Consider the following 23,765-nt stretch of genomic DNA (forward strand, 5'->3'; position numbering starts at 1 on the left):
CCACACTCCCTTCCCAATTACTTAAGCAAAAATATTACAATTTTTAACCCATTATTTCCTTCCACGTACAGTTTGTTGTTGTTTTGTTTTTTTAACAAACTGCATAGGAGTAAGATCATTCTAGCTAGTATCCATTTATCTTGACTACTGATTGTCCCAAACAATGATACTTTTTGGAAATTAAACTTCATTTCACTAAAGTTAGCCAGTAGATATTGCAAGTATCTGCATCTGAGGAGTACAGCATATGGTGACCACAAAACATGAAGCATATAGTTGGTGCACACAATATTCTAAACACTGAATACATGTTTTGAACTAGGTATTTAGTGACTATCACAGACATGAATATTAAACATTCCCCTATCAATTCCTGACATTTTCTACAAAATAGACCCAATTTCAAGCCTGAAACTGAGGCTTCTACCTTTAGAGGAGTAGAAACTAAAGTAACTGGGTACTCCTTAAAAATACACGTTAACTACATGACTAAGATACTCATTTAAAACTTTTGCCAAGATAGCCCCTCCCTTCGAAACAAACCAAGACTGACTCACAGCCCTATTTTACTTAATTTTGGAAACAAAAAATTAAATTAAATGAATTCCTAAGCACTCTTTTCATCTCTCTGTTCCCCCACCATTTAAAGCATTCGACCTTCAACCTGTGATTTGCCCCTTAAAAAATGGTAAAATAAAAACAAAAACAAAAACAAAAACCCCTCATCTCCAAGTTATCTGTCTTGGAATAAAGAAACTACTGGATTCAGGAATGATAATAACCACTGTTCTAACATCCTGGAAAACAACAGAAACAATGTCTATGGTCGTTAAGGAGCGGTCCTACTCTGTGAAACCATCCCACCTCAGATGATACTTTTCATCCGTAAGACCACCCCCCCCCATTTGCTAGAGTTAACCATCTGAGCGAAAGGTTTCAATTTTGTGTCCCTAAAGTGGGAAACTCTCTCTCTACATAACATGTCCCGCCCTCTGTGGATATTTCTACACGGGAGGCGGGGGGTGAGGGGAGCGGGGGCAGTAAAGTTGGTGGCCAGGGTGAGGACAAAGGGCATTTTGAAACACCACTGAAGTAAATACAAAACGAGGACAGAAAGGGGGCTAAATTACAGTTCCCTCAAGTGGCTAATGGCAAGAAAACGCAGGCACCCCTGCGTTTGTTTAGCACCCCTAGGGTTCCTATTCTCCATTAACGCCCGCTGGAATGCGAAGCTGGAACCACCAATATGCAAGACGCCCATCAAACCCCCCAAATGTCAGGCCACTAGGCAGCCTCCGGAATGACAGGCCGGTACCCCTCCCCCACCCCACCCCAAAAAAGGTCCAATCCCATAAGTGCAGGTCACTCTGCCCTCTGGGGTAGTTCCAGCCGGCGCAGAGATGGGAAGACGAGAGGGGAAAGCCAGACCACCTCTCTTTCCGTACACCCTCGGCTGGGGAAACAAAACAAAGACCGCCCTCCTCCTCCGGTAGCCACTACCCTAGCCAAAGAGGCTTTCCTATTTCCCGGTGCAGTCTGGCCTCCCGCCCCCGCCCCCATGACAAAGAAAAGGGACTTGGTGAGCGAGCGAGGCCTTCCTGCCTCCACCGATGGGGGGAGGGAGCTGCCGAGGTGAGGAGCCCCCTCCGCTCACCCGCGCTCCCACTCTCGGCCGGGAAAACTACCGAAAGCTGCAGCCTCCGCCTGGGGAAGCCTGGTCTGAGATGGGGTCGGGGGTACCTTGAAGTAGCCGCCTTCGTAGAGGGTGTTAGGGGGTCCGAAGATGGCAACCTCCCAGTTGTAGAGGTCGGATTCATCCACCAGGGTGATCCGGAAGCCCTCCACCGGCTCCTCCTGAAGGGATTTCAGCTCGAGCATCAGGGCCTTCTGCGAACTGGTCATCTGCTGCTGGGCCATCGCGGCGACGGCGGCGCCGGGCCGGGGCCCCAGTCCTCACGCACCGGCCGGGCCGGACCAGGCCCCTCCCCTCCGCTCCGCTCGCCCTCGGCCGGCCCGCACCGGGCCCCTGTCTTCACACACCCGGCGGCCCGGACCAGGCCCCAGACGGCCCGTGGGCCGGCCCGGTTCCTCCTCACACACGACGCGGGCCGGGCCGGGCCCTTCTCCTCACACTCGGGCCGGGTCGGGGAAAGGTGGAGAGAGTTAGAGAAATTCGCTCCGGGTCCCGGGCCTCCCCCCCCCGGAGGGGGCCTCAACTTGGCGGGGGGGGGGAGAGGAGGTGGAAGCGGAGGAAGGCGGCGGAGGGCCGGCGATGGTGAGCGGACGGGGCCGAGCCGGCCCGGGAGCGCCGCGCTCGCTCGCCCTCTCGCTTCCTCGAGGGCCGCCGGGGCCGAAGGGCGCGCGGGGCCGAAGGGCGGGGGGGGAGCGCGGCACGCGGGGGTCTCGCGGCGGCGGCGGCGGCGGCGGCGGCGGCGGCTGCGCGGGGGGAGGGGCGACGGCGGAGGAGGAGGAGAAGAGCAAGAGCGCCTCGCGCCGCGGGAGCGACGGAGCCGAGAAGAAGGAGGGAGGGAGAGTGGGAGGAGGGGCGCACGTCGGGAGGGAGGGCGGCTCTCGGCGGCGGGCGGCCCGACGCGACGCGCGTGCGCGCGCCCCTCCCTCCCCCGCCCTCCTCTCCCTCCTCCTCCTCCTCCTCCTCCTCCTCCTCCTCGTCCCACTTCTCTGCCTCCTCTACACCGCCCCGCGCAGTGGCGGCGCTTTGTGACTCCGGCGAGTATCCCCCGCCCTAAAAGGGTCAAGCGGCAGTGGGGGTCGAGGGTGGCCGCAGGGGATGCCCTTGGCCCCAAAAGGATGGCTGTGCGGCTTCACGCCGCGGTTCCAAAGGCGCGCCCCGGAAGGGACCTCTGTCCTAGAGCTGTCATCGCCCTCCTCCCCACTAGTATCCACCGGCCTCCCGCAGCCGTCCTACGAGCCCCAGATCCTCTGCAGACCTAACCCCCCGCCCCCCGCGCCTTGACACACAGTCCGTCGTCCCTGCACTCAGTAGGTGCTTGACAAGGATGGGCTGACAATGTGGATTTTGTCGGTGGAAACAAGCTTCCTGACATCTCTTCTGCAGGTCCAGTCCTCTTGCCATTGTGTCCTTGGAGAGCCTTGTGTCACCAACTTAGGGGGTTGGGGGGCAGTTTCCTATCCGAGAAATGGGGAAGGCAGATAGGTCAGTTTCTACTTCTCTTCTTAACTACAAAGAGGAAGTTGTGAGAAATAAGGAGAGAAATACTAATACAGACTGAACCTGGGTTCTTGGCCCTTTTCTGTGTGATTTGGGGCAAACGCTCTAGCTATCCCCCAGTTTACCCATTTGTCAAATGGCGTATTTGGTTGAACTTTGAGCCCCTACAGATCTTTTCCAGCTTGAAAGTCCAACTTAGAACTGGGGGACTTTTAAGATAATCCTGGCAGAATTGAGATGTAGAGGTCTTCAATCCCCATGATTTAGAATACCCCTTTCTCTTTGGAAGGCATGTCCTATGATAACTCCATGAACGTTTCCTAGAAAAGCCAGGATACTGTGAGAGTTCTGTACACTTAGAATTTGGGGATCAGAAAGATCCCTGGTTCCAACCCCTGCTCCACCATTTACATTATATTACCTCTTCCTTTTTCATCAGCTTCTGTAAAAGAGGGTTAATTATGCCTAATATATAAACAATTGTAAATATTTAGATGAGATCATCCATGTACAGAGTTTATCACAATGACTGGCATATGGTAAATGATCCATAAATAGGAAATTTTATTTTAAAAAAATTTAAGGCAAAGTTATTTTCTGGATACCACCCCCTCCATTTCTTAAACAGACTTTTTTTAAAACAGTTTTAGATTTATAGAAAAATGGAGAAAATAGTACAGATAGTTCCCATATACCTGGTACCTAATTTCTCCTATTATTAACATCTTACATTAGTGTAGTACATTTATTACAATTAATGAACCAATATTGATATATTATTTTTTAAATAAATTTATTTATTTTTGGCTGCATTGGGTCTTCGTTGCTGCACAAGGGCTTCTCCTTAGTTGCGGCGAGCGGGGGCTACTCTTCATTGCAGTGCACGGGCTTCTCATTGCGGTGGCTTCTCTTGTTGCAGAGCACGGGCTCTAGGTGAACGGGTTTCAGTAGTTGTGGCACACGGGCTCAGTAGTTGTGGCACACAACTTAGCTGGTCTGCAGCATGTGGGATCTTCCCAGACCAGGGCTCGAACCCATGTCCTCTGAATTGGCAGGCGGATTCTTAACCACTGTGCCACCACGGAAGCCCTGATATATTATTATTGACTAAAGTCTTTACTCACATTTCCTTAGTTCTTACCTAAAGTCCCTTTTCTGTTCCAGGATCCTATCCTAGACGCCATATTTAGTTTTCATGTTTTATTAGGCTCCTCTTGACTGTGACAGTTTCTCAGACTTTCCTTGTTTTTGATGACCTTAAAAGTTTTGAAGAGTACTAGTCAAGGATACTGTAGAATGTCCCTCAGTTAGAATTTGTGATGTTTTTCTCATGATTAAACTGGAGTTTTGGGGTTTTGAAGGGGAGATCACAGGAGTAAAATGATATTTTCATCACATCATATCAAGAGCACATAATATCAGCATGACTTAGTGTTGATATTGACCTCAGTCACCTGGCTGACAGAATAGGTCAGCCACGTTTCTCCACTGTAAAGTTACTCTTTTTATCTCCTTTCTATACTGTACTCTTTAGAAGGAAGTCACTATGCACAATCCACAATGAAAGAGCCCCTTCATTTTGTTGTTGTTGTTATTTTTTCTCAGTATTTTAAAGAATCATTCCTTAGCCTCCCAACTCTATTCCCTCAGTTTTGAGACTAAACTCCACTGGAATTGGAGCGTATTTTAGTCAATTCAGCCCCTCCTCCCCAAAGGATGGTGTTTGACTGGTTCTGACTTCCCCTCCTCCACCATTCAATTTAGGGAGATTGCTGACCTGGAAATGTGGGAGATGATGTTGACACTTTTTTTTTCGGTACGCGGGCCTCTCACTAATGTGGCCTCTCCCGTTGCGGAGCACAAGCTCCAGACGCACAGGCTCAGCGGCCATGGCTCACGGGCCCAGCCGCTCCGCGGCATGTGGGATCTTCCCGGACCGGGGCACGAACCCGTGTGTCCTGCATCGACAGGCGGACTCTCAACCACTGCGCCACCAGGGAAGCCCGATGTTGACACTTTTAATAGCAAGGCTGTGCGTAGACAAATAGGCAGAAAGTTCATCTTCAAAGCATTTCACCCACATAAACTCATCATAGCCCCACCCTGACCCAGAAGATGGCAGATCCCTAGCCTAAGTCACTGAAACATACACCTGGCACCCAGACCAGAAGCCTGTCTCTGGACTCAGCTCAACTCACAAACTCATACTAAATACTCACAATGCCATGACCCTAAGATGGGTGACTAATAAACATATACCTATCTAGGAAGCTCACAGCCTAGTGTGTTAATGAGTGGCGTACCTAAGACTCCATACTCACGGCAGAGGAACTCAAATTCCATGGAACTTGTCTCATGGCTTTTTATCTCAGCGGGTAAGACATTGTTTATTAATAGGTTACAACTGTGTCTTATTCATCCCTGGATCCTCAGCAACCAGCACACTGTCTGACACAAAACAGACACTAAGTAATTGTTCTCATGGGCTCACAGCCAAGGGCAGGAAGATAATCAGTAACAACAACAACAACAAATCACAAATTGAACCCCACCCTCCCCCCTCCCCCCCCGTGTCTAATAGGGTCTCTCAGACACAGGTGCTCAAGATTATAAATTCCAGAAGGACAACAGATCTCTCTCATAACCATATACAAGCTACTATAATGTTTTGTGCATAGTGGGTACTTACAACACAAAGAATGAGTGGCAGAGATAGCTTCCTAGAGCTTTCTTATAGTTTCACGACAGGTAGAGATTGACTTGACTGACTGGTGCCCTCTGGTGGCAAAGAAAACAGGACCTTCACCCCCTAATCTCTATGGCATCACCTAGTATTCTCCAACCAGGGCTCCTATAAAGAATCTATTACCTTTCTTCCAGAAAGAAAAGATGTGGAAATCTTGGTGAAATAACTGAGAGGGAAGGTTATCTCCTTTATAAAGGTTAATTCTGACCTTATAGAATGACTGTTTTTTTTTGGCCATGCTGCTCGGCTTGCAGGATCTCAGTTCCCCAACCAGGGATTGAACCCCAGGCCATGCAGTAAAAGCCCAGAATCCTAACCACTAGGGCACCAGGGAACTCCCTAGAATGACTTTTTTTTTTTTTTTTTTTTTGCGGTATGCGGGCCTCTCACTGTTGTGGCCTCCCCCGTTGCGGAGCACAGGCTCCGGACGCGCAGGCTCCGGACGCGCAGGCTCAGCGGCCATGGCTCACGGGCCCAGCCGCTCCGCGGCATATGGGATCCTCCCAGACCGGGGCACGAACCCGTATCCCCTGCATCGGCAGGCGGACTCTCAACCACTTGCGCCACCAGGGAGGCCCTAGAATGACTTTTTTAAAAGAGTCCACCGTTTTTGTTTTTGTATTTCATTCTGCATATGTTAATACATGTAAGTCTTCAATAGTGCTCTTAAGGAGCCGCAGTCTTCCTTTGATAACAACAGCTAACATTTGCTATGCATCAGTATGTGACAGGCTCTTCACATGCAGTAAATCTCATTTAATTCTCACAAAAATCCTCGACATGGTCATTACTAGAATATCTAAATCTTAGGGAGGTTAAGAAAGTTACTCAAGGTCACCTAGTGAGTGAATGGCAGAACCTGAAGTTGAACCTTGGCCATCCCACTTTAGTGTGACTACTTTTAACCACCATGCTGTAATGTTCCTAGTCTAATGTGCCCACAGCAATCTGTACATATCATATCACCCCCGTGCTCTACTGCAACTATTTGTTTACATTTTTCGCCCAGCCTCTGAGTTGCTCTTAAGAAAGAGCCATTCATTCATTCAACAAATATTTACTGAGGGCCTGCTACGTGACAGGCCCTGTGCTAAATGCCAAGGATACAGTAGTGAATGAGACACAAATGACTGGGTCCTGCCCTCATGGAGCTGACATTCTAGTGGTTGGGACAGAAACAGACAAAAACAAGAAATTAGTAGACAAATAACATTGCAAGTTTTGGTGAGTACTAATGAAGGTGATTGGGAGGGCTAAGATGGAAACTGTTGGGGTGGATGCAATTTTACATGGAGGCAGGGGGCTTCCCTGGTGGCGCAGTGGTTGAGAGTCCGCCTGCCGAGGCAGGACACACGGGTTCGTGCCCCGGTCCAGGAAGATCCCACATGCCGTGGAGCGGCTGGGCCCATGAGCCGTGGCCGCAAAGCCTGCGCATCCGGAGCCTGTGCTCCGCAACGGGAGAGGCCACAACAGTGAGAGGCCCGCGTACCGCAAAAATAAATAAATTTTAAAAAAAATAAATGGAGGCAGGGTCAGAAGAAGCCTCGCTGAGGTTACTTTTAAATGTAAGAGCAGGGACTAGCCTGTGAAATGTGAATGCAAGAGCATTATTCCAGATTTCTGGCTTGTGATCATCATGTCTTATTTATCTTTATCCTTGACACAGCACAGGGCTTGACATTTCTTAAGTATCATCCAGTGTGGAATGAATGGTTGACCAATCTCTGGCCCCTTTGGTCTTCCTCCGACTTCCACAGTGGTGCTTTCTCCTCTCAGTCAATTCAAAGTCAAATCATGCTTCAAGACTTAGCACCAGCCCCATCTCCTCCAGGAAACCTTCCTTAACAATCAAAATACTCTTCAGGTATAAAGAAGGAAATCCTGCCATTTGTGACAACATGGATGAACACTGAGGGCATTATGCTAAGTGAAATAAGTCAGAGAAAGATAAATACAAATACTGTAGTATCTGGAAGATCCCTTTGGCCTAGTGGTGAGGATTCCGATCTTTCACTGCCGTGGGCCAGGTTCAATCGCTGGTCGGGGAACAGAGATCCCGCAAACTGCTTGGTGTGGCCAAAAATGAACAAACAAACAAACAAACAAACAAACAAACACTGTAGTATTTCACTTACATGTGGAATCCAGAAAAGCCAAACCCATAGAAACAGAAAGTAGATTGGTGGTTGCCAGGGCCTGGGAGGTGGGGGAAATGAGGAGATGTTGGTTAAAGGGTACCAACTTCCAGTCTTATAACTTATAAGAATAAGTTCTAGGGATCTAATGTACAGCATGGTGACAATATTTTAAAATATTGTATTATATACTTGAAAATCGCTACAAGAGTGGATCTTAAATGTTCTCACCATGACAACAACAACAAATGGTAATTACTTGAGGTGAAGGGTATGTTAAGTACTTTAACCTTATTGAGGTAATCATTTTGCAATAATACATGTGTAACAAATCATCACATTGTACAACTAAAACTTAAACAATGTTATATGTCAATTGTATCTCAATAAAGCTGTGGAAAAAAATCAAAACATTCTTAGCAAAGAAGGTAATAAGTTCAAAGGCCCAGGACAAGAAAGCAAGATAGACTAGGGAAACTCCTCCAAGTAGTTCAGTATGGCGGGGACTTAAAATGTGATGGAGATGATGAGAGACAAGGTTGGAATGTTGACAGTGGTCACATTCATTCATTCAGTAAGCATTTATTGAGTATGTATAGTGTGCTAGGCATTGGACATGTAGACCTGGTCCTTGTTTTCACGGACTCACAGTCAAGGACAAAGAGATAGACAATTGACAGACAACCAAAAATCATTTTTAAAAGTGCTAAAAAGGAAATCAATGGGGTGAAGAGATAAGGGAAAACATATTTCAGGTTGGATGATCAGTGAAGGCCTAACTAAAGAGATGATATTTACACTGAATGCTGAGGAATGAAAAGAAAAAAAAAATTCAAGAAGCAGCATTCCAGGCAGAGCAAACAGCTTGGCTCAAGTCTCTGAGGTGAGAAAGAACTTGATACAACCAAGGAAATGAAAGAAGGTGGATGTTGCTGGAGCTCAACAAGCAAGGGGTGGAGTGTCAAGAAAAAGGATGGGCCAGCAAGTGAGGGAATATATTGATCATGGCCTTGTAGAAGTCTGTATTTCATTCTAAGTGCAATTGGGAGCCACTGATGACTTTTTAAAAGGAGAGTGGCATGATAGGATTTTAGTTGCAGAATACTCATTCTGGTAACCACGTGGAATGGACTGAAGAAGGACAAGACCACTTCTGTGAAAATTCCTTTAAAAGCCATTGCATAAAATATCCTATGCTATTAGAAGTTGGGATAGTGGTTACTGTTGGGGGGCGGTGACTAGATGGCAGAATGAAGGGAGATTGGCAAGGTGCAGGAAATGTTCTGCTTTTTTTTTTTCTGGGAGCTGATTACATGTGTATGTTTAGTTTGTGAATATCCAAGCTGTATCCTTGAGATATGTGAATTTTTCTATATGTGTATTGTACTTCGATAAAAAAGATTAAAAGAAAAAGTTATTAAATGAAACTGTCCTATATTCCTCAAAACTGTTGTCAAAATAAAAACAAACAAAAAAAATCCACAAAAAACAAAAAATGGAGAGCTCAGAAAATGTTCCAGATTAAGAGAGAGAAAAGAAACATGATGACTAAATAGATACCTGATCTTGCACCAGGAAATAAAATGCTACTATGTAAGGTTATTATTGGGATAATTGCAAGATTTGAATATGGACTTTATATAATGGCATTGAATCAAGGTTAAATTTCCTGAATTTTATAATTGAATTATGACTACATAAGAGATAGTCCTTATTCTTGGTAGACACAGGCCAAAGTACTTAGGTATGGTTTTTAAGAACCATTTGGTTCTCAAATGGTTATGAAAAATAATAAAACATAAATACACAGGGACTTCCCCAGTCGTCCAGTAGTTAAGAATCTGCCTTCCAATGCAGGGGATGCAGGTTCGACCCCTGGTCAGGGAACTAAGATCCCACATGCCACGGGGCAACTAAGCCCACTTGCCACGCAGCTACTGAGCCCGTGTGCTCTAGAGCCTGCACGCCACAACTAGAGAGCCTGCGTGCCACAAAGATCCCACATGCCGCAAGGAAGATCCCGCCTGCCACAACTAAGACCCAATGCAGCCAAATAAATAAATAAATATTAAACAAACAAATAAAACTCAGGCTTCTAAAAAAAACCCATTAAGACAAAACAAATTTGGCAAAACATCAACACTAAGTTATGATGGGTAGGTGAAGGGTATATGGGCGTTCATCATAATATTATAGCAACATTTCAGTAGACTTGGAAAATGTAATAAACTGGAAAAAAGCTGTTACATTATTCTAGGCACAAGATGATGTGATGCGCACCGAACTCGGCAGTAAATACAGAGTAGAGTGAATAAACTCAAGATATACTTTGGAAGTAGAACTGACGAGATTGGTTAATTGATAAGATGAGAAAAGAAAAGGACTCACTGTCGTTAAGTAAACAAACCCTCCCCAGAGGGCCCAATCTAGCCCCGCCCTTCCCCTTTCGACCCAAACGGAGGAAGTGAGGAAAAGGAAGCGACCGCCAAGTTACGAGCAGGCTTCAGGCGTGGCGTCGCAAGGAGGCCGTAAATCGGAGAACCCTATTTGGCCCCTCCCCCATAATGGGCGGTCCTGGAGAGTGACAGAAACCAATGACAAGCGACTCGTCAGGCACTCACCCAATGGCTCTTGAACTGGGTGGAGTCCTGTGCCACGAGGCTAGCTTCCGCTCTCTGCAGCAAAGCTGGCGATCTGGGCTGCATATCTGCCGCGGTTTGGGCATTTCTGTCAACGTGGGAAGAAGTTGTGCAGAGCAAGTGGACTTTAAACCCAAAGTGCGGGAGCAGTACGGGAGGGATGGGACCCGCACATAAGGGAGCGCAGCATCGCGGAACTGCCGGGGAGCCGGAGGTGGGTGAGCCATCTGGGAGGAAGGAATGCGCAACGTGTCGGAGGTGGCAGAACCTAACAGCTCTCTAGCGAGGGCACGAGAACGGTCCCTTCTGGAAGAGCCCCATTTCCCCTGATGCTTCCAGCCCAGGATACCGAGACAATCATGGCTTGCTAAGGGAGATGGAACTTGGCATTATCCGGATGGAAATAGTAAAGCCAATTGAGCTTCTCTCTGTTCGCTAGCTCTACACCTTGAAACCGAAAAAAAAACCCACCCCCTTCTGCGGCTTGTGTCTTTTCCCTGACGAAGTCCTCCTGGAGGTTGGACGGGATCTTCTTCCCTCTTGTGTCTAGTTTTGTGCTCTCCACGTGGTGGCGCTCCTGGAGCGCTACAGTAAGGCTCTCCAGGGTGTGGGATCGTGGAGGGGGGCGGGGCCCAGGGCTGTAGGGGAGAAGGTTTGGGATCCCGCAGCCCAGGGTTCGAAGCCTGCTCACAGTTTAAGCATACCAACTGGAACCTCTAGCTCACTGGGCTTCGTTCGGGTGTCCGTTTTCTGCTAGGATTATTATGAGGATTGGATGATTCACTGAGTGTGTCCTTCAGAGTCAGTAGGCTCTTCCATCATTGAGCACTTAATGTATACTTATATAGTTTATAGTCAGGGCTTGCTGGGGCAGGATGTGTGTGTGTGTGTGTGTGTGTGTAGCCTGGCAGGATTTGGATAGAGCAAGAGTGGAGATGGCATTTGCAAAGTCCCAGGATTAACCCAGCAGAAGAGGAAGCTCCTGGTACTTACAAGGACCTGAGGCATTGCTTGGTGCATGGCCCAGTCAGCTACTACCCCTAGCAACTTGTGCTGTCAGATAGATGGGGAACCCTCAACTCAAGGAGTTTTCAGTATAGAGCTCAGTAATGTTCTTTTAAGTAAAAATTATTCTGAGTTTTACACAATCTGACTCCTATTCAAGAGAGACCAAGAGCAGGTAAAGCCTTTACCCACATCCTGTCATGGTGGCACGTCAGGCAGTGGATGCTAGATATCTGTGATGTCACTCTGGGTTTTTCCTCTCATTGGCCACAGGTGATGGCGTCAGCTCTGGAAGGCACAGGCAAGGAGGGGAAGAAGGAATCCTCAAAGAAGTGTTCGGTGGCTGGTTCTCCAGTGGAGGGCCTCCTGCAGCCCGTGAAGCTCAGCCGGGCAGAACTGTACAAGGAGCCTACCAATGAGGAGCTAAATCGCCTTCGGGAGACTGAGAGTCTGTTCCATTCCAGCTTGCTTCGTTTACAGGTACCGTTGGGTGGTTGGAGATTGGGTTAGAGAGGTGGGCCTGAGACCCTGAGGCTGAAGTACTACTCACCCCTGCCACTTCTTACAGGTAGAGGAGCTACTGAAGGAAGTGAGGCTGTCAGAGAAGAAGAAAGAGCGGATTGATGCTTTCCTATGGAAGGTCAACCAGCGGATCATGAGGGTGCCCTCAACCCCTGAGACAGAGGTAAGGCAGGTAGTGGAGGGAACTGGAAAACCCAGAAGAGGTCCTTAGGGGCTTTGTTATTCTCTGAAGGGGATGGGGTGCTAGGGAGCTCATTCTCACTGCCAGGAGTCTCAGCTAGGAGTGCAGTCAATTATGTGTTCATTCATTTAGCAAACACGTGCCTTGCAGTAGTTGTGTGCTTAGGGTACATTAGTGAACAAAGCAGCCTATGTTCTAGTGTTAGACTTATGGACGATAGATAATGAACACGACAAGTAAACTGTATGGCAGTGTTAGAAGGTGGTAAGTACTATGGAAAAAGGAAGAAGGACAAGGTAAGGGGATTATGGGAATATCAGAGGGTGAGAGTGGTTGGCAACTTTAAGTAGCGTGGTTGAGGTAGACCTTAGTGAAGTGACATTTGTGTGAAGAATGTGAGTCAGGTATATAGATATCTAAGGGAAGAAGAGCATTCCAGGAAGGGAAAATAGCCAACACAAAGGTTCAAAGGCAAGAATAGGTCTGGTATGATGAATTGGGAGATTGGGATTGACATATATATACTAATATGTTTAAGATGGATAACTAATAAGAACCTGCTGTATAAAAAAATAAAGTTAAACTAAAAAATTAAAAAAAAAAAAGAATAGGTCTGGTACATTCCTTGGAATGAATGAGGGGAAGATAGAAGGAGGTAAGTTCAGAAAGGTTATAGAGGAGGGGGGCATATCATGCAGGGCCTTGTGCACCAAAACAAGGACTTTGGCTCTTGCTCTGGATGAGATGGGGAATAACTCCAGGCATTTTGTTTGTGATCTAACTTCAGCATTAAAAAGTTCACCCAGGTTTTTGTGTTAAAAGTAGATTGGAGGGCTTCCCTGGTGGCGCAGTGGTTGAGAGTCTGCCTGCCGATGCAGGGGACACGGGTTCCTGCCCCGGTCCAGGAAGATCCCACATGCCACGGAGTGGCTAGACCTGTGAGCCATGGCCGCTGAGCCTGCGCGTCTGGAGCCTGTGCTCCGCAACGGGAGAGGCCACAACAATGAGAGGCCCACGTACCGCAAAAAAAACAAAACAAAACAAAAAAAAGTAGATTGGAGGGGGACAAAGGTGAAATCAGGGAGACTAGTTAGAAACCTATTGTGCAATGATCCACTGAAAACGGCTCAGACTAGGGTAGAGTAGAGAAGTGGTCAGTGTCTGGATACCTTTTGAAAGTGAAATGGGTGTTCTTAACAGATGAGTCAAGGTGATTTAAATGTTTTTAGCTTGAGCAGCTAGTATGGAGTTGTCTTAATGGGGAAGACATGTTTATAGGAAGATCAGAAGTTTGGTTTCAAACATTTTGACATGTTGAATTTGAGACGTCTACTAGACATCAAGGGGACATGTTAGGAAGGCAATCAAATTAATACGAGTCACTGTCTCTGTCCCCACAGCTGACCAACCAGGCATGGCTCCAGGATGGGGTTCGAGTCCCCCTCCACCAAGTGCCCTATACTGTGAAGGGCTGTTTCCGCTTCTTACCCCCAGCCCAGGTCACTGTTGTGGGCAGTTACCTTCTGGGCACCTGCATCCGGCCGGACATCAATGTGGATGTGGCATTGACCATGCCCAGGGTGAGGTTCAGAGTTTGGGGAATGGAGAGGTCTGCCATTTCACCACCTACAAATCCCTTGATCCCTCTCTTTTTCCCACCTCTCGCTTGCCGGGGCATTGAAATCTGAATTCTAAATCCAGAGAACAGACCACTGCAGTTGTCCTGAGGGAGCTTAGATTTGCCATTTGGACCTTCGTCTTCCTCATCTGAGTTGTGGTATTGCTAGCTTTGGCTTAAGCATCCTGGCCAGCAGATGAGGTTGCCAAGCTTTGACCTTGGCTTCATTTGGCCCCCAAGTTCTCCAACAACAAAGACTTAAGTGACTGGCCATCTCTCTCTTCTCCTGACCCCCTCCAGGAGATCCTACAGGACAAGGATGGGCTGAACCAGCGCTACTTCCGCAAGCGTGCCCTCTACCTGGCCCACTTGGCTCACCACCTGTCCCAAGACCCACTCTTTGGCAGTGTTCGCTTTTCCTACACCAATGGCTGCCACCTGAAACCCTCGCTGCTGCTGCGGCCGCATGGTGGGAGGCATATACTGGGTGGAGGGCACTGTATGGGGTTGCAAATCCAGTGGGGGAGGAACTGGGGCCTCAAGTCCAAGGTGAGAAGCTTGGGCCTCAAGTTGGAGGAGAAAGGTGTAAGGCCCTCAAATGGGGCAGGGGGGGTGGTGCAGGTGGTACAGGGGCTCCTCCGGCTCCAGGGGGCTGCAGGGTCTCAGCATCTCCCATCTCCCCGCAGGGAAGGATGAGCGTCTGGTCACTGTCCGTCTGCATCCATGCCCTCCACCTGACTTCTTCCGCCCGTGCCGCCTGCTGCCGTCCAAGAACAATGTGCGCACTGCCTGGTACCGAGGGCAGAGTCCTTCAGGGGATGGTGAGTATCAGGGTGGAGTTGGAGGGAAGGGTGTTGCGGGGACTTCTCCTCTCATGACTTCCCCTTTCCTCCCGCAGGTAGCCCAGAGCCCCCCACCCCCCGCTATAACACATGGGTCCTGCAGGACACAACCCTTGAGTCCCATGCGCAGCTGCTGTCAAGCGTGCTGGGCTCAGCCTCTGGGCTGAAGGATGGTGTGGCACTTTTGAAGGTCTGGCTGCGGCAGCGGGAACTGGACAAGGTGAGTGGGGACTGGCCCAGCTTCCCTGTCTCAATGAGTGGTGGGTTGGCTCTGAGCTCCGGCCTTTCCCTCCGTCTCTCCCTCAGGGCCTGGGAGGATTCAGTGGGTTCCTTGTCTCCATGCTGGTTGCCTTCCTTGTGTCTACACACAAGATCCATACCGCCATGAGTGGCTACCAGGTCCTGAGGAGCACCTTGCAGTTTCTGGGTGAGGCGGCTGGACTCGGAAAGGCCAAGGGCCCCACTCATACCCATCAGGGGTCGTTCGGGTCTCTGGTCCTCAGACAGATGAGCAAACCGAATCCCAGAGGCAGGCAGTTGCAGCCACCTGTCCGGAGGGTGGGTGTCACGAGGGCTGGGTCCCTAGGGAGGGGGATACCTTCTGACACACCCACCTTCTCTGGCTCATTTCAGCCAGTACAGATCTGACGGTCAACGGGATCAGTTTATGCTTCAGCTCAGATCCCTCCCTGGTGAGTAGGGCAGTGCTGAGTCTGGGCAAGGCATCCTGAAATTAAGGCCCAGCCCTGACTGGCTTCTCTCTCCCCTTCCCAGCCGGCCCTGGCTGACTTCCACCAGGCCTTCCCTGTTGTCTTCCTGGACTCCTCAGGCCGTCTCAACCTCTGTGCTGATGTCACTGCCTCCACTTGCCACCAGGTACAGGTGTCGCCCACTCCTGGCTTCCCCAGATGTCCCAGCCCAGACCCTGTCCCTTCTGCCAGCACCAGAATCCCAGAAACTCCTCTCCAGAGACCTTCAGTCAGGCCCGTCTCTGGGTCTGGGCCCGTCTCTGGGTCTGGGCCCTGTGTTCCGTGAGGGGAGGGGTGCAGTGCTGGTGGTCTCACGCGGGAGTTCCCTCCTTACTCTGTGGCCCCAGGTGCAGCATGAGGCACGGCTGTCTATGGTGTTGCTGGACAGCAAAGCTGACGATGGGTTCCAGCTGCTGTTGATGACTCCCAAACCCATGATTCGGGCTTTTGACCACATACTGCAGTAAGTTTCGGGGTGCCAGGATATGCCAGTGAGTCCTGTGTCCCTGGGGCTAGTGATGGGGCAAAGGTCCTCAGGCAAGTGCTCAGATAAATCATCCTGGTGGTGGGGGTGGTGATACTTGGGGCCAGCAGTACCTGATTCCCCCTCGTTGTCCCTCTCTGCCCCCCCAGTCTCCGTCCACTGAGTCGCCTGCAGGCAGCGTGTCACCGACTAAAGCTGTGGCCAGAGCTGCAGGATCATGGTGGGGACTATGTCTCAGCTGCTTTGGGCCCACTAACCACCCTTCTGGAGCAGGGCCTGGGGTCCCGGCTGCACCTGCTGGCCCACTCTCGGCCCCCAGTCTCAGAGGTGAGATGGTGTTGGTTGGGGAGTTTGTGGGACCGAGGGGGTTGGACCCAGGGTCCCAAGGGATACAAAAGACACACCATCCCTCTCACTAGAAAGTGGGTTTCCAGACCAAGCTGTGGGATGCTTGGATTGAGCTCAGCCTTTCTACATCCTACAGTGGGACATCAGCCAGGATCCACCGAAGCACAGAGACTCTGGGGTCCTGACCCTGGGATTGCTCCTCCGGCCTGAGGGGCTGACCAGTGTTCTCGAGCTGGGTCCAGAGGCTGACCAGCCTGAGGTGAGGAGCCCTGGAGTCTGAGGGGTGATTTGGTCCTGTCTTGCATTGAAAGGAGTGGAGTGGACCGTCCTCATGCCACCTGGATTGAGCCCTGTCAGAGGACTTCTTTCTTTTTTCCTCCTTTTTGCAAGATTTATTTATTATCTATTTAGTTAGTTTATTTTTGGCTGCATCGGGTCTTAGTTGCGGCACGCGGGATCTTTTTTGAGGCATGCAGGATCTTTCATTGTGGCTCGCGGGCTTCTCTCTAGTTGTGGCGTGTGGGTTTTTTCTCCCTAGTTGTGGCATTCAGGCTCCAGGGCGCGTGGGCTCTGTAGTTTGCGGCACGCAGGCTCTCTTGTTGAGGCACGCGAGCTCTGTAGTTGTGGCACGCGGGCTTAGTTGCCTCATGGCATGTGGCATCTTATTTCCCCGACCAGGGACTGAACCCACATCCCCTGCCTTGTATACAGCGGATTCTTTACCACTGGACCACCAGGGAAGTCCCCTGTTGGGAGATTTCTGACAGAGCCCTTCTTTGTTGATCTCTACCACTACCCCTTTCCTCTTCCCAGGCTGCTGACTTCCGCCAGTTCTGGGGATCTCGCTCTGAGCTTCGGCGTTTCCAGGATGGAGCCATTCGGGAAGCTGTGGTCTGGGAGGCAGCCTCTATGGCCCAGAAGCGCCTTATTCCCCACCAGGTGGTCACTCATCTCTTAACGCTGTGAGTGTTAGCATCTGAATGCCAGGAGGCAGCCATGGGCTGGGGAGCCTTTTAGGAGGGTCTGGCCCAAGCTTTTGGGGTGAGCAGCCCACATCCAGTAGCTCTCGGCATGGCCCCCAGTGCCCACGCTGTGCCTGTGCCCATTTTCCAGCCATGCTGACATCCCAGATACCTGTATCCACTATACGGGCGGCCTCCTGGATGCACTGATTCAAGGCCTGAAAGAGGTAAGGGCCCTGGTTCAGGGCTTGGGTTAAGGCTAGGGACTGTAGAGTAAGCAGCCTGTGTGGCTGGATTTGGGGGTGGGGATGGGGGTGGAGAGCCCCACCTTAGCCAGGCTGCACTTCCCAGAGCGTCCAGCAGGGGGCTCCCTGGCTCTGCAGCAGCAGCCTGAGCCATGGCTGTATCCCAGGGGGTCGGGCTCTTCTGAAACGTCGTGCCCTCCTGTCTTTCTTTTCCCTCTCAGACCTCCAGCACAGGTGAGGAGGCCCTAGCAGCTGCGGTGCGTTGCTACGATGACCTCAGCCGCTTGCTGTGGGGACTGGAAGGCCTGCCGCTGACCGTGTCTGCCGTGCAGGGAGCTCACCCAGTGCTGCGCTACACTGAGGTGAGGCGCAAGGGGCAGGGAGCTCCTTCGGCTTCGTGACACCCACCTCTGCTCCACTCACCCAGTATTCTCCCTTCCAGCTTCTTGACGCTGGGCACTCCCTCCCAGTCCCAGACCTCTTCCTCAGCACCGCTTCTTCCATAGGTGTTCCCACCAACTGCAGTCCGGCCAGCCTCCTCCTTCTATGAACAGCTGCAAGAGCGGGCCTCGCTGTTGCCCCGGCCTGACAAGCCCTGTCCAGCCTACGTGGAGCCCATGACTGGTGAGGGAGCTCTTGCGAGGGGGTGAGAGGGACTGTTCTCACCCCAGGCCGCAGGCTGAGGCCTCTCACTCTTCTCCACAGTGGTATGTCACCTGGAGGGCAGTGGGCAGTGGCCACAGGATGCTGAGGCCATACGGAGGGTCCGGGCTGCCTTCCAGCTGCGCCTGGCAGAGCTGCTGACGCAGCAGCATGGGCTGCAGTGCCGCGCCACGGCCACGCACACCGATGTCCTCAAGGTTCGGCTGGTGCAGGGCAGGGATACCCAGAGGGGGAGGGGACAGGGGTGTCAGGGTGGCCCGCCTCCCATGCCATCCCCTCTTCCAACAGGATGGGTTTGTGTTCCGGATTTGTGTGGCCTATCAACGGGAGCCCCAGATCCTGAGGGAGATGCGGAGCCCCGAGGGGATCATCTCCTTGAGGGACACTCCCGCCTCCCTCTGCCTTGAGAGGGACACTAGGCAGTTGCCCCTGCTCACCAGCACCTTGCATGGGTATGGCCACCCCCACAGGCTCTCATGTCTGTAGACCCTTTCCTGGCCCCATTCTGCTCTCCTGGCCATCTGTCTCTCTGGAAGGCCGGTTGGAGAGATGAGTTCTGGAGTCAGGCAAGTGCTAGAACCCTGGCCCTGCCACTTCACTGGCTGTGTCCCTGGAGCAGGGTTCCCCCTCCCCTCAACCTTATTTTTCTCATCTGTAAAATGGGAATCATGCTAGGACCAACCTCTTGGGGTACTAATTAGGAAGATGTGAGATGATACGTGTAATGCATTAGCACAGAGGCTAGTGTTGGGTAAAGTTGAGTAAATAGCAGCAGCGGGGCTGAAACACTGTTCTTGGGCCCTGAGGGCCTCACTGTCGTGGCCACTACCCTCCTCTCCCCGCAGACTCCAGCAACAGCACCCAGCCTTCTCGGGTGTGGCTCGGCTGGCCAAGCGGTGGGTGCGCGCCCAGCTCCTAGGTGAGGAGCTCACCGATGAGAGCCTGGACCTGGTGGCCGCTGCCCTTTTCCTGCACCCTGAGCCCTTCACCCCTCCCAGGTGATTCCCTCCACCTTTCCCCTAGCCAGGAAGTTCCACTGGGGCCAGCTTTCATCCCCCGTGCTTCAGTCCACATGGGAGAGGTGGCTGAACCAAGGGACAGAAGGGATTCTAACCCCCGCAATCCACACCAAGGGCCCTAGGCTCTCCGGGCCGTGGGGGGCCTGGGCATGTGTGGCTGGCCCAGATGCTTTGCTTACCCCTTCCTCTCAGCTCCCCCCAGGTGGGCTTCCTTCGGTTCCTTTTCCTGATATCAACCTTTGATTGGAAGAACAACCCCCTAATTGTCAACCTCAATGATGAGCTCACTGGTAAGTGGTAGGATCAGGGTCGGACTAGTGCAGGAACTCCCCTTTGTGGATGGTAGAACAGGGCAGGCACGGGTTTTCCCTGTCCGTCTGTTAGGTTTTCTCTCTGCCTCCCCTATCCCGGATATCCACTCCTGACCCTGACTGCCTGGGGGTAGGGAATTGTTAAGGAGGAAGAGGACCAAATCAAGCCTTTAGGGAGCTCCGAGACTGTAGAGATACGGTTTGTCCACGTGATGATCAGAAACACAGCGGACTGGGGATGATAAGCAGGCTACCTGGGGGGCTGTGAAGGGAAGAGGAAAGAGGAAGAGGGACTCTGAACACCAGGTGAGAAGTCTTACGGTGGGGAGCAGGGAGCGGTGCAGGCTAGAATACATGCCCAGACCTCTTGGGTGCGGGGGGCGGCGGTGAGTGATGATTTCTGGTTGTAATATGAGGAGCTTCTGGTCCCAGCAAAGAGGAAGGTATCAGCTTTCTAATTCCCCAGGTGTGTGGGAGCCCAGGGTAGGAAGGGGCCAGGGGCAGGCCTCAGCTTGTGCAGGCCCGGAAACCAGACTAGGGTGCCAGGCAGTGGAAAATTCTGCTTCTGGTCCCAGGCTGGGAGTTTAACACCCTGCCCAGTTGAGGCAGATGCGGTGTCCCTTTCATCGCTTTTGCCATTTGGGGGATGTTGGAAAATCCCTGTGATGGGCAGCTGCTAAGTGTGCACTAGAAGGACCCAGGGCAGTAGAAGGTATCTGCGGGGAGGAGTAGGCTGACCCAAGACCCCCTCTCATCCACAGCGGAGGAGCAGGTGGAGATCCGCAGCGTCTTCCTGGCAACCCGGACCAAACTCCCCGTCATGGTCATCATTACCCCCCAGGATCGCAAAACCTCTGTATGGACACAGGATGGACCCTCGCCCCAGGTTTAATTTCATTCCTGCTCTCAAATGTGTGGTTTTCTCCCCCAAGGAAAAAGCAGGCCCAGCCTGAGCTATGAGAGACCTGTGGTCAGGTGTGACCTATCTGATGTATGTGTGCCCCCCAGATCCTACACCAGCTCATGGTCCTGGCAGCTGAAGCCTTGCCCATCCTAGAGAAGCAGCTAATGGATCCCCGGGGTCCTGGGGACATCAGGGTAAGCCCCGGGCCCAGACTGACTCCAGGGGCTCTGGGGACTCTGCCTTTGAACCATGGAAGTCTGGAGCTCTAGGGGCCCTTGTTTGGTGAGACTGAATCCAGAGAAGGCGTTGCAGCTGCCCATGGTGCCTGGCAGTGGGGGAGCCTGCAGGAGAATCGGGGCCCTGGCTTCGCGCTTCTATCCCGCGCTCCTCCTGGGGACCCAAGCTGCCACCAGCTGGGTCTTGTTGTTCCTGCCTTCAAATGAGCATTTGGGCCCATAATGGGTGGGTCAGACAAAGGGGAAGGAGGGAACCAGAGTGGGCATGTGGAGGGGTTTGTGGTCCAGTTCCTGGCTGCCCAGTGGGCACTGCTGAGCACCCCCTACCCCTCTTCAGACAGTGTTCCGGCCACCGTTGGACATGTACGACGTGCTGATCCACCTGTCTCCCCGCCACATCCCCCGGCACCGCCAGGCTGTGGACTCGCCAGCTGCCTCCTTCTGCCGGGGCCTGCTTAGTGAGCCGGGGCCCTCCTCCCTGATGCCCGTGCTGGGCTACGATCCTCCTCAGCTCTACCTGGCACAGCTCAGGGTAGGTCCTCAAGGGCTGACTGACCCTGGGGAGGGAACATCCAGGTGGAGCTGGGGCCGTGGAGGTGGCTCTCAGGTGTCCACCTGTAATCTTGTCTCTGTCCTGCCCTTTTCTAGGAGGCCTTTGGGGACCTGGCCCTTTTCTTCTATGACCAGCATGGCGGAAAGGTGATCGGTGTCCTCTGGAAGCCCACCAGCTTCCAGCCCCAGCCCTTAAAGGTGAGCTGGCTGGTGACAGTTGTCTTTTCCTGAGTGTGTACATGTGTTCCACATGGGCATGCGTGTCTGTGTGTGGTTCCACGAGTGACCCGGTGGCAGGTGTGAAACGTGTGTTGGTGTCTCTGCGTGTGCCTCTCGTGACACCTCAATCTACATTTCTCTGATTCTCCCAGGCCTCCAACACAAAGGGGCGCATGGTGGTGTCTCAAGGTGGGGAGCTGGTGATGGTGCCCAATGTAGAAGCCATCCTGGAGGACTTTGCCATCCTGGGCGAAGGCCTGGTCCAGGCTGTGGAGGCCCGAAGTGAGAGGTGGACCGTGTGACCTCCAGCCCAGGAGCAAGCTGTAGATGGACAGCAGGACTGCAGACCTCTGGAGCAAGATGTCAATGCCGTGACCACCCTTGCTGCATATGGACCTTCCAAGGAGGGCTTGCTGGCCTGAGCATGCTGAATCATTCCCAACAAAGCCCTGTCCCAATTTTCTGTCTGATGCCCCAGCGTTGGGGCAGGGGCCATGGTGTCCTGTGGAGTCCCCTGGGCCTGACCAGAAGAGGACTGGGAGCCAGCTCAGAGGGGACACTGAATGAACCCAGGAGATCCATCTACTTGTCCGCCTGGCCTGGGCCTTTTTTATTTTTTCCTTCCCAGGCTGCTCCCAGAAGCCCGGAGAAGAGGCTTTGTGCCCAGGGCTGAGGCTCTGTCCCCACCCCTCTGCCAGGATGTGTGCCTCGACCTCAGTATGCCCTTTGGTGCATTGTCAGGCCTTTTAAATGGGCCTCAGAGAAGGTGTGGCACTGCCTGAGAGTCACAGAGCACCAGCACTGAGCAGTGGAGAGGGGGCTACGTGGGGTGAATACACCGCATTGAAGGGGCACAATGCCCACCTGTGTTGGTTCCACTGCATCCCAGGGTGGGGACATGGAAAAGCACAGAGGACTGGAAGGGGCCGGGTGGGTGAAAGGGGTGAGGGGGACTGGTGGTCCCCCATCCAGGAGAGATGCAGAAAGCACTGATTGCTGCCCTGGCCTCCGGTGTCTGAGCCCCTCAGGCTCTGTGCTCCTGCAGTGGTGGTGCAGAGGTGAGTGGGACCCAAGACCTGCTCTCCAGGACCTCCCAGTGCCCTGAGGGAGGGGGTGCTGCTTCCTTTCAGCCTGGTCCACACCCCCCTTCCAGCAGCCTCTCCCTAATCCTGGCTGTTTTTCCAGACTCAGCTCTAACAGTGACTCCTCCTTAAACCGTTCCTCTCCCTCAGCCTAAGGTGCGCTTTGTCTCCTCTGAAACATTAGAGCAATTACTGCCTGTTCATTTCTCTTTGCAGTCACGTACAGTGGCATGAACTCTCTTGTTTTAAACTGTGATTTAAAATTAAAGCATTTAATTTCCTTATGTCATTGGCTTGTCTGCCTTTTCCGCATGGTTTTGACCTTGTCTCCTAAACGTACGCTCTTTGAGGGCAGGAAACATATTTGAAAAGATTTCATGGCACCTAGTACAGTGCTCTGCCCAAGCAGGATACAGGTGTGTGCAGAAGGGGCACCTGGCCCAGGCAGGTGGAGGACAGGGCAGGCCACCAGAAGAGTTCAAGGAAAAGAGAATCATGATTTGTGATCTCTGCCTAGAATGGGTAGGGTTTTGATGGTGAAAGGCCTGAGAATTAAAAAGTTGATGTTGGGAATTGCTTGGCAGTCCAAGGATTAGGATTCCACACTCTCACAACTGAGGGCCTGGGTTCAATCCCTGGTCGAGGACTAAAATCACTCAAGCCATGCAATGCAGCCAAAGAAAAAAAAAAAAAAAAGCTTTATTGAGTGCCTGCCTAATAAGGTACCCTTCGTTATTTTCCATATCTTACATAAGGAAATTGATCATATAATCATACCAGCCCTATGAAGTACCTGCTTTTCCTCATTATCCTCATTTTCTGAATGAGGTCAAGTTCAGCGGCAGGTGGGGGCCTGTTTGTAGAGGGACTTGGATGCCTGGCTATCTGGCTTCATCCTCAAGATGCTTAGCCACACATGGGAGCTCTGGTTTCCAATTTTGTCCCAATTCTGTTAGTCTTTGTGAGCCGATGCCAGTCCCTGCCTGTCACTGTCATGGGACAGCTTGGCCTGGGGTTGAAATTAGTATAGGGAATGCACTGATTGGCTGTGTGAACTGAGGTCTGTATCCATCTCTCTCCCTGTGCCGTTCATTCACGTACTCCAGACCTCAG

At 51.6% G+C, this 23,765-nt stretch overlaps 2 protein-coding genes across 3 annotated transcripts in view; one reads left to right on the forward strand and one right to left on the reverse strand.

Moving 5' to 3' along the window:
- UBE2R2 (ubiquitin conjugating enzyme E2 R2) overlaps window positions 1-1,920 on the reverse strand; it is a 96,074-nt gene extending 94,154 nt beyond the window's left edge. The window contains exon 1 of the mRNA XM_060101811.1: window positions 1,741-1,920. Coding sequence (XP_059957794.1) covers window positions 1,741-1,917 — 177 coding nt within the window. The 5' untranslated portion in view covers window positions 1,918-1,920. The remainder of the gene's footprint in view (window positions 1-1,740) is intronic.
- Window positions 1,921-10,715: 8,795 nt separating this feature from the next.
- On the forward strand, window positions 10,716-22,936 carry NOL6 (nucleolar protein 6). 2 transcript variants are annotated; one of them, XM_060101812.1, is made up of 26 exons: window positions 10,716-10,924; window positions 11,989-12,195; window positions 12,284-12,400; window positions 13,819-13,998; window positions 14,337-14,505; window positions 14,723-14,857; window positions 14,935-15,098; window positions 15,185-15,305; window positions 15,512-15,570; window positions 15,653-15,754; window positions 15,975-16,090; window positions 16,261-16,438; window positions 16,596-16,718; window positions 17,273-17,421; window positions 17,573-17,648; window positions 17,888-18,028; window positions 18,173-18,290; window positions 18,372-18,526; window positions 18,618-18,781; window positions 19,175-19,327; window positions 19,541-19,638; window positions 20,421-20,545; window positions 20,668-20,757; window positions 21,137-21,331; window positions 21,448-21,549; window positions 21,723-22,936. In XM_060101812.1, the coding sequence occupies exons 1-26, from the start codon at window positions 10,871-10,873 to the stop codon at window positions 21,870-21,872; spliced, it is 3,441 nt and encodes a 1,146-aa protein (XP_059957795.1). In that variant the 5' UTR covers window positions 10,716-10,870; the 3' UTR covers window positions 21,873-22,936. The 2 variants fall into 2 exon arrangements, with proteins under 2 accessions (XP_059957795.1, XP_059957796.1); XM_060101813.1 differs by lacking the exon at window positions 10,716-10,924 and adding an exon at window positions 10,943-11,300.
- Window positions 22,937-23,765: the final 829 nt, after the last annotated feature.

Source organism: Mesoplodon densirostris, chromosome 6 (genome assembly GCF_025265405.1).
Source record: "Mesoplodon densirostris isolate mMesDen1 chromosome 6, mMesDen1 primary haplotype, whole genome shotgun sequence".
In the NCBI taxonomy this organism is placed as follows: domain Eukaryota; kingdom Metazoa; phylum Chordata; class Mammalia; order Artiodactyla; family Ziphiidae; genus Mesoplodon; species Mesoplodon densirostris.

What these genes read in the sequence shown, in the direction of transcription:
- NOL6 (XM_060101812.1), top strand. Translation starts at nt 10,871, where the DNA reads ATGGGACCCGCACATAAGGGAGCGCAGCATCGCGGAACTGCCGGGGAG. An exon ending in GAACTGCCGGGGAGCCGGAG is followed by an intron (nt 10,925 to 11,988) that starts GTGGGTGAGCCA and finishes CATTGGCCACAG; the next exon opens with GTGATGGCGTCAGCTCTGGA. An exon ending in TGGCATTGACCATGCCCAGG is followed by an intron (nt 13,999 to 14,336) that starts GTGAGGTTCAGA and finishes GACCCCCTCCAG; the next exon opens with GAGATCCTACAGGACAAGGA.